The following is a 9,601-nucleotide window of genomic DNA, read 5'->3' as shown; positions in this document are numbered from 1 at the left end:
CGGCGCCCGCCGTCTCGTCTCCGTCTCTGACTGTGCCGGCCCCGGGGACCTCACGAAGGTGGGGCACGCAGTGCTGGTCCTTCCGTGTCTGGCTTCTTTCACTCGGCATCAGGCCCTCGGGGCTGCTCCTCGCAAGGCTGAGACCCTCCTCCCTTCCTCCCTTCATCCATGTGGACGCTCGGGCCCCTTCCAGCTGTCCGTGAACCATGCTGTTGGGAACACGGGGGTGCAAACATCTGTTCCAGTCCGTGCGTTCAGTTCTCGGAGGTGGGATCGCTGGAGCTAACTTCTTGCACGTGGTTAGTTCTAGCTGGAAATATGACTTCTTGATACTCTGTAAGAAGGAGGGTATCCTGTGATGTATAATTTGTGAACCACATAGAGGTACTGTACACAGTCACTATTGTATTTTATAGCATGGAAACTTCAGAGTATTTGTATAACCTAGAATGACACAAAATTTCATAAATCAAATAGGAAATACAGAAGCTCTGAAACTAAAAATAGAAAATTGTAACTTCCTAAAACTGAAATTTCTAGATGGACTAAAATACCATAAAGTCAAAAGATACAGGAACCTATTTGTAACGTGTTCTGAGACATAAGGTTACTATCTGTGACGAATGACTACAAATAGACTTTTTTAAATTAAAGAATCCGATAGAAAGGTGGGCAAGGGGCAGTCCCCAGAAGGGGAAAGCTGACAGCGGTCAGCAGGATGGGAGCTTGGGAGCTGTGGGGGCGACGCCCTCAACCAGCCACTCGGCAGGGCCACGTGGGACAGACTGTGGGGACGGAGGCTGCTACAGCATGGGGAAGTAGCTCTTTAAGTTAAAAATGCGAATTTCTTTGAGCTTTTGGTAATTTGTGCTTTGATAGCAGCAGTCCGATCACAGGCACCTGCACACACACACATCTGTGGATTGCGCTGTCCTCTGCAAGGTGACTGCGTACCAGTGAAAGCCGGCCCCGCGTGTCGTCCCCAAGAAATGGCTGCGTCAGGCTCTGTCCCCGTGCAGAAGGGCTGTGGGCCAGCAGGGCGCGGGACACGACAGGGCGCCACCCAGCCACCTTGTTTCCCACCCTGCCCCTGGTCCTTGCTCTCAGCAGAGGACTGGGTGTCTGGGAAGTCTTCCTCCTGTGTGTTTTGTACAGATAGTAAAATGTGGCTGGGGACTTCTTTCCAAGTAACGTACTTTTATACTAAAAAAAAATTAAGTTGCACGTCTGACTTTAAAAAATACCTACTAAATTTACATGTGTCCTTCTCTTCCTGTTGGAATAACGTTTAAGAGAGTCCTCGTTATGTAAAAGTGGGCCAGCTCCCGCCCTCCCCTCCGCCGGCCCCCCCCCCCCGCCTGGGGTGTTAAGCGTCTTCTAAGGGTCAGGCATGTGATGACCAGACAGGCCCTGGTAATCCACTTAGAGGTGCCGTGGCAGACGAGACCGTTGCAGGCACCGTCTAGGTAAGCGCTACATTGATCCCACCAGACTCCAGCTGGAGGAGCCCCCGGAGGAGAGGTTCAGCACCTGCCTCACCTTCCCCTCCACACACCTGCGCGTGCCCTGTCCTCCCCTCTGCCCAACCTTCTAACACCCTAAGGGGCGTGCCTCCTCAGAGGCAGGTACACAGACACGTGCAGACAGAGGCACAAATACACACAGGTGCACACATAGGTACATTCAGGTACACGCACACACACACACACGGGTCTAAAGCCCCCTGAGGTGGGGAGAGATCAGTCTGGTTCTCAGACTTCACCCCCGAAAGTGGGGGGAGTGTTCGAGATCTCTCACTCCTCTCCACCTGCGTCCCCTGGACGCTGCGGGTTTTCACTTGGAATCACAGTGCGCCGTATCCAAAAAAGCCAACTTTGAAGTACTTCTCTTGGGTTTCAACGTTTATTTGTGCGGGTCTGTGATGTCATTCATCTAAGAGCCGTGATTTTATGACACACGTAAGGACCCGACTCCTCCTTCCCCCCGCTTGTCAGTTGTGGGGGGTGCTTACGCATCAGCTTGAAACTCAGCAATCGAAAATATAGTGGCGTCCACTGGAGAGACTTGGGGCCCATCGTAGTGTGTTTTCTGTCTGTTGTGAGGACAGAACTTCTGGCAGGGATCACCTTCCAGGCGTGCCCGGCACCTCTGCGCCCTGCGCCCCGCCCACGGCCAGGGGCTGGCCAGGCCCAAGGCGGGAGTGGGTGGAGCGTGGCCTCCTCAGGACAGCCACCGATGGGCCTCCTCACAGAGGAAGGACGAGCCCAATTCCCCCGGGCGCTTGGCTTTGTGTGAACGGCAGTGTCCCCTCGGATTCCTGAAAACATCTTGTGTTTTCCCAGGTGGCCTCAAAGATTCCCTTTGCCACGGATGTGATAGATGAGAAAATGCCAGTGAATCTGTCTGGAAAAATGAGGCCAAGCAAAGAGAAGTCGTCAAGAGCAAGTAAAGACAAGAGGTTGGTACCTGGGATCCAAGTTCCGTGGCCCTCTGCAGACACACTCACCGCACCAGGGCCCGTGGGCAGCAGCGGAGGGCCTGGCCACCCCCGCGGCAGGCTCCGGGGAGAGGAGTGGGCCCACAGGGAGCAGCAGCTGCTGGGGGCCTGGCGTCTCTGTCGTTTCCTGTGTTCGCGCTTCGGGGGTGTGCTTGCTGAGCCCCGATGCTGACCTAGCGTCTGCCCCCCAGAAATGCCTGCTGAGCCCCTCACCCATCCCCAGCTGCTGCGAGGCCGCTGTCTGTATGGTGACCCACCTGAACTAAATCTGTGTATGTGTGAGTGTGTGCACATGCATTTTGCCAAGGAACCGCTCTCTTCTTGACTCTTCGCACATGAGACACTGATGCTGTGATTCTGCTCTTCTGCACCCAGCACCGCGCCCCCCAGGCATGCTGGGAGAGCCACGGGTGGCCGGGGGCACTGCTGGAAGACCCTGGGGCTTCAGCACCGTCTCCTGGGCCCCTCTTGCTTCCCTAGCTGCTCCCTTCTGACCTGCACCAGCCCCGCCTTGGGCGCCGGAAGCCTGAGTGGAAGCGAGCTGTGGGTGTGGGTGGGGGACTCCCAGGCTCATGGGAGGACCGGCCTGGCCACCTGGCCTGCACCTGCTGGCCCTGCCCACCGCTGTGTGTTTCAGCGCTCTGGAGACCAAGCGTGGTTTGAGAGGCCTGGAGGAAGGTCGTCATGGTGTGACATGTGAATGGCAAAGGGCTGTTCTTTTCTGGGGAGTCCTTGCTCCTTCGTGCCTAGAACACTTGGGGACAGTCTTGCAGGTCCGCACACTGGATGAACCCCCAGCCACGTGGAATGGCTTAGATGAACATGGACAGCAAATGTCTCCTCCCAGCTCATGAGCGTCACTGTCAGAAAGCCCCTGGCCTCTGACCACCCTGTAGACAGGGCTTTACCGAGAACCAGGGTCAGAGGTGCGGACACTTGGAGTCTGTGTGGGGCAGGACTGGGGGCTGCTGGGAGGAGCGAACGAAGCCAACGCAGAGCCTGCTGCAGGTGTGGGGCTGGGGTCTTCCGGGAGTCCCAGCAGACTCACCCCAGACTCCACGGCCAGCGCGCATGCTAGGGCACTGCGGCCCTCCCACGCACCCTTCCAGAATGCTCTGCTGTTCTGAGCCTCCTTGTTCTAAAAGCAAAGAATATATATTAGCCCAAAGCCCTGATGTTGGCAGAGAAAGTACATCTAAAATCCTAATTTAATACATCCTGTTTAAGGATTGATTACAACTGTGTATTTCCTTTGAAAACAAAGACCTTCCCCTGCATGTGGCTTTCTGTGCATTGTCCTGAATGTGTCATGTCTTACCTGGATTTGAAGTTTAAAACATAGTGTGTGTTCTCGCAGCTTCTAACCACCTGGGCCTGTCTGAGCTGCTGCCTGGAGGGGGAGCAGGTGGCCTCTCATGGCCTCTCGTGGCCCCACCATCAATGCGTCGTCACCGCGTCGTGACAGCCCCTGAGCCCCGGGACCGCAGTGTGGCCTGGAGGAAAAAGGAAAATTCTCTCTCCCCTGTTGGAAGAGGAGTTTCTGAGACTCGACTTGATGTGTAAAATCCTTTCCTTCACCCTTTGTCTCCTCAGTGCCTTCCGAGCGGGGCATCTAGAAGAAAACCTAAAACAGCACATTCAGAAAGTACACAAATGCAGAAGAGGGCTCCAGGGGACGGAGCCACTCGAAATCAGGCAGGCTGCGCAGGATTTGGAGATTGTAAGTATCTGTGGGCCGTGTGTAAAAATTGACTGTTCTGGGGGAAATCCAAGGCGACTTGCCACGCGTGTGCTCTCTCCCGTGATGGGGAGCATTTCCTGGGCCTCATGGGGAGGGTGTGCCCGGAGCATGGTTAGAGGGCAGGAAGGTGTTTCCGTGGCACGTGAGCCCACGGACATGTTGTGCCACCACTTGATCAGTCGACACAGGGACGTGTCTGTGGGGTCCTCGCCCACGTCTCGTGTCCAACACAGCCTGGCGGGGCCGTGAAAGGGCCTGGCCGCAGCCGGGCCCCGGCTGACCCCCCAGTGCCTGTCTGTTCGCAGGTACTGGTGTGCACCCGCTGTGTGTGCAGAAATGACTGGGGTCATGAGAGTGGTGCCGTGGTCAGGAAGGCAGCTTTCCGCCCTGAAGGACGCATAGGTACCTACCCAGCCGGTGGAGGGAACCCGCTGTCCTCCCCAGAATGGCCGAGCTCAGAGAGTCTGTGTAGGCTGACCCTGATGTTTCTGTGCGCTTGCTGCTCACAGTGCAGGAGAACACACCTGCTCTCCCCGGCCGGCTGGGCTCTGGTCTGCGAGTCTCACCCCCGATGCAGTGGCTCAGCACTGCCTGTCGGAGGGCTCATTGTCCCCTCTCTCCGTGGACCCCGGGCAGGACGGGGAAGGTGGGAGTGCAAGCGAAAGGCCTGGGCCATGTCATAGGGACCCCCCCGCCATCAGACTCTCCCCTCTTCTCAGAATCTTTTCCTTCCCAGCCCAGAGAACTGTACCTGCCTTCAGGTGAGCTTTATTCTTCCCAAATCTGTTGTCTACAGCTGTAACCTCCTCCTTAAACACCCCAAACTCCACCACGACTTCTAAACATCTGTGTCTCAAGCTTCACATTGTGGGAGAGTGAAAAGTCTGTTTGGTGTTAGGAACGACTCTGTGCTCACAAACCTAACATGAAATGGACCAGTTCCCTGAAAGACACCATCTGCCAAAGCTCATACAAGAAGGAATAGATGATTGGAATAGATTGATATCCGTTAAAGAAAGTGAATCAGTAATAATTTTCCACTGGGTTCACTGGTGAGTTCTATCAAACACTTAAGGAAGAAATTATACCCACTCTCTATAATCTCTTCCAGAAAACATAGGCAGAGGGAAAAAATCGTAATTCTTTCTGTGAGGCCAGCATTACTCTAAATCAGAACAAAGGTGTTACATGGGAGGAAAACTACAGACCAATATCTCTCCTGAAAATTGATGCAAAAATCCTCAATAAAATATTAGCAAATCAAACTTAACAATATATAAAAAGAATTATACACCATGATCAAGTGGAATTTATCCCAGGTGTGCAAGGGTGATTCAGCATTTGAAGATCAATTTATATAATGCTAAAGAAGAAAAATAACATGATCATGTCAGTGGATGCAGAAAAAACATTTGACAAAATCCAGCACCTATTTGTGATAACAGCTTTTAGCAAACTAAGAATAGAGTGAACTTCCTCATCTCGATAAAGAACATGTACAAAAGCTACCGTGAACATCATACTTCATGGTGAGAAACTAGAAACTACCCTTTCCCCTGAAGATCAAGGACAAGGCAGGGACATCCCTTCTGAACATTTCTGTCCAGCATCATACTGGGAGTCCTAGCTTTTGCAACAAGACAAGAAAGGGAAAAGATATACAGGTTAAGAAGCTAGAGCTAAAATTGTCTTTGTTTTCAGATGACATAATTGTCTATGTAGAAAATCCAAAAGAATTGACCAAAGAACTCCTACAACTAATAAGTGGTCATGGCAAGGTTATAGGATCCAAGGTTAATATATAAAAGCCAATTGCTTACCAATACATCAGCAATTTTAAGAACAGTTGAATTTTAAGAACATATCATTTACATTAGCACCAAAAAATGGTGCTAGGTACAAATCTAAAAAAATATGTACAGGATCCATATGAGAAAAACAAAACTCTGATGAGTGAAATCAAAGAAGAACTAAATGAATGAGAGGAATCCCATGTTCATGGATGGAAAGACTAGAGATTCAACACAATCCCAATCAAAATCCCAGCAAGTTATGTTGTGGGTATCGACAACCTGATGCTAACGTTTAGATGGAGAGGAGACACAGGCCCAGAATCACCACAAATACTGAAGGCGAAGAACAAGGTTGGGGGACTGGCATTACCCGACCTAGTGGAGCAAAGATGGTCTCTTCAAGAGATGGTGCTGGAACACTTGCAAAATAATGAATCTAGAGCAGACCTCACACCTTCACAAAAGTTAACTCAAGATGCATCACAGACCTAAATGTGAAATGTGAAACTGCAAAACTTCTAGGAAATAAAATAGGAGAAAGTGTAGGTGACCTTGGGTTGGCAGGGAGTTTTTACATAGAACACCAAAGGTATGACAGAAAAAGTTGTTAACCTGACTTCCTTAAAATTTAAAAATTTTTCTCTGTGAAAAGAGTAAGACAAGCCAGAGACTTGGAGAAAATATTTGCAAAACACACATCTGATAAAGGACTGCTATCCAAAATATGGAAAGAAAAACAAACAACCCAGTTAAAACATGAGCCATGGATCTGAACAGACACCTCACCAAAAAAGATATAGAGACGCTAAGCATAGGAAAAGATGCTCAGTATTGTATGTCAGGAGGGAATTGCAAATTAAAACAGAGCTACCACTCACATGTATTAGAGTGGCTATAACCCTAGCCACTGACCACACCGGTTGCTGGTGAGGATGTGGAGCAGCAAGAACTCTCGTTCATTGCTGGTGGGGATGCAGAATGGTGCAGGCACTGCGGAAGACAGTTCGGTGATTTATTACAAAATTGAATGTACTCTTACCTTGAGATTCAGCAGTTGTGCTCCTTGGCATTTACCTGAAGGAGCTGAAAACTTAGGTCCACGCAAAAACCTGCTCACGAATGTTCATAGCAGCTTCACTCATAGTTAGCAAACCCAAGAGCAATTGAGATGTCCTTCAGTAGGTGAGTGGGTAAGCAAACTGTTTATGGATCCCATGGAATGTCACTGAGTCCAAAAAGGAATGAGCTATCACGCCATGAAAAGACCCGAGGGAACCTCAAATGCATATTACTGAGAGAGCCAATCTGAGGTGACAACTGTATGACATTCTGGAAAAGGCAAAACTCTGCAGATGTGGGAGGATCAGTGGTTGCCAAGAGGGAGGACAGACGGAGCGGGGAGGACACTCAGGCAGCAGAACCACTGTGACCGCACAGTGATGGACACCTGTCACCATCTGTCTGTCTAAACTGGTACAATGCACAACACCAGAGTGAGCCCTGGTGGGCACTACGGACCCTGGGCGATGACAGTGGGTCCGTGTCGCTCCTGGATTGTGACAAATGTCCCAGCTGGTGGGGATGAAGACAGCTCTACAGGAATAAAGCCTCTTCATTTTCTGAAAAGTCTAATTTGAAACTGAAACCTGAGATTGCTGGGAGGGAATAGGGCACACGGGAAGGGCAGGAGAGAGGAACGGAGTGGACTCCTCACCAAGGGGCAGAGTGGTCTGCCATCGGGGGGGAGTGCTGAGCTCCGACCATCAGGCCGGGTGCCAGGTGCCTACAGAGGAGGGGGGGTGCCTTCACGGGCGGGGTCTCAGGCACGTTCCACGCAGCTTTTCTTGGGAAGTGACCGCAGAACGCATTTCTCCAAAACAAGACAGCAGAGCAGGAAAGAGAAGTAAGTGTTCTGGAAAAAGGGAAGCTGACCCAAGAGAGTGCCCGGGTTCCCCCAGACAGCCCGCTGTGCAGGCCGCCAGGCTGGAGTGCAGCCAGGAGGCTGCAGGGTGTCTCCCAGGCAGACAGAGGAGGCTGAGCGTCTGACCAAGGGGAGAGTACATTGAGGACTCCGTGACAAGTATGTCGAAGACAAGACTTTCGACGGAGCAGTTCTTAACCCACGAAGAACTTTCTACGGGAAAGAAGATGTCACCGGTGGACACTTGCTAGATCAGCAGCAAGTGCAGTCCCCCCGTGAGCAACACAGGTGTGCCCTCCGCGGGGCGCATCGTCCCGGACGGCACTGTAAATGTGATTTCCGGAGCGACCGTGTCCTCTCGCGCTGACTTTACTGGAAGAATCCACGCAGCACACACAGCACATGCTAGCCGACCGCGGCTCTGACCCACAGCAGGCTGTTAGTAAAGTTTGGGGGAGTAAATAGTTACACACGGAATTTGGACCAGGCAGGTTTGGACGTTGTGCAACGGTCAGCTGTAGTATTTACTGAGTCGTAGTGACATAAGCTGAACGTTCATTTCGCCCCTTGTTGTGATGGGTCTGTATGGGGGGACTCAGGTGCCTGGGCTGGAGGTGGGGTCCAGGTCATGCCCCAGGGAGGTAGAACTGAGGAACATGGGGGAGCACAAAGGCCGGGCCCTTCTTGGGGATGGGATGGGCCCAGCACTGCCAAGTTCCCACTGGCCAACGTCTCTGAGGGCAGAGGCAGGAAAGAGCCTGCTCCTTGATGCTGGCCGCTCTGTCCCACTTCCTGGGCCCAGCAGACTGGCGAGGAACTCTATTAGGGACCCCTGGTCCCGTTGCTGTGTCTGTGGCGGGAGGGTGGCACTTGAAGCCCTGCCCTCCGAGGGCAGGTGTGAGTCTCGGGTGGGACCATGGGCAGGGATGGTGAGCAGGAGAGCCTTCATCCGTCCATCACCTGGCGTTCACTCAGACAGCTGTAGGCAGAGGTCACAGGTGGGGCCCGAGTGGGACTCCCAAGAGGAGTGGCCCGGGGGTAGACCTCAAGAGGCCGCCGTCCTCCACGGGCCGGAGGGCGCGCTCAGCCGGCTCCATTGCAGAGCATCCCGCGGTGAGTAGGCCCCTCGGGGAAGGCGGGCTCTGGCCAGGGGGACAGAGTGCTGCTCGCCCCTGCAAGAGTCCGCGGGTCTGCACCGGAGGCATGCTTTCGCCGCGGGCCCTGCCGGCCTGGATAGCTTTTACCCCCTCCCTTTCTCCCAAAAGGCTAGAAAGCTGCAGGGCGAAGTGAGGAAACTGAGGCTGGGACCGAGCTGGACGAGAAGCCGCCAGCTGACCGCTCTCGCTGGACACCTGCCGCTCCACGCACCTGCATCTCGGCCTTGGGATACACTGTTCAACATGAAGTAGTAAGAGGAGAGCTGACAGATGCTAAGGAGCGAGTATCACTTGTGCTGACCGAAAGTCTTCAGACCTGACAAGTTGGTTTAGCAGCTCGTGAGCCCACCAAGTGCCCGCTTCCAAGCGTCTGGGGGGGAGGGGACGGGTCCGACGCCACCCCCGGGCGGTTGTTCACGGCCTCAGCTGCGTGGCTGCTTCAGAGGCTGCGCCAGGTTTAAGCTGGATTAAAGGAGAGAATACGGTAAACAA

General features: G+C 52.9%; 1 protein-coding gene across 1 annotated transcript in view; it reads left to right on the top strand.

Moving 5' to 3' along the window:
• Positions 1–9,601, top strand: part of LRRC27 (leucine rich repeat containing 27) — a 25,424-nt gene extending 15,823 nt beyond the window's left edge. Inside the window, exons 6-8 of the mRNA XM_081822988.1 lie at positions 2,336–2,458; positions 4,091–4,217; positions 9,218–9,601. Of these exons, the coding sequence (XP_081679114.1) occupies positions 2,336–2,458; positions 4,091–4,217; positions 9,218–9,361 (394 nt within the window). The 3' untranslated portion in view covers positions 9,362–9,601. The remainder of the gene's footprint in view (positions 1–2,335; positions 2,459–4,090; positions 4,218–9,217) is intronic.

This window comes from Leptonychotes weddellii, chromosome 6 (genome assembly GCF_054177405.1).
Source record: "Leptonychotes weddellii isolate Sample4059 chromosome 6, ASM5417740v2, whole genome shotgun sequence".
Classification (NCBI taxonomy): domain Eukaryota; kingdom Metazoa; phylum Chordata; class Mammalia; order Carnivora; family Phocidae; genus Leptonychotes; species Leptonychotes weddellii.
This window is presented reverse-complemented; position numbering and strand designations above follow the sequence as displayed.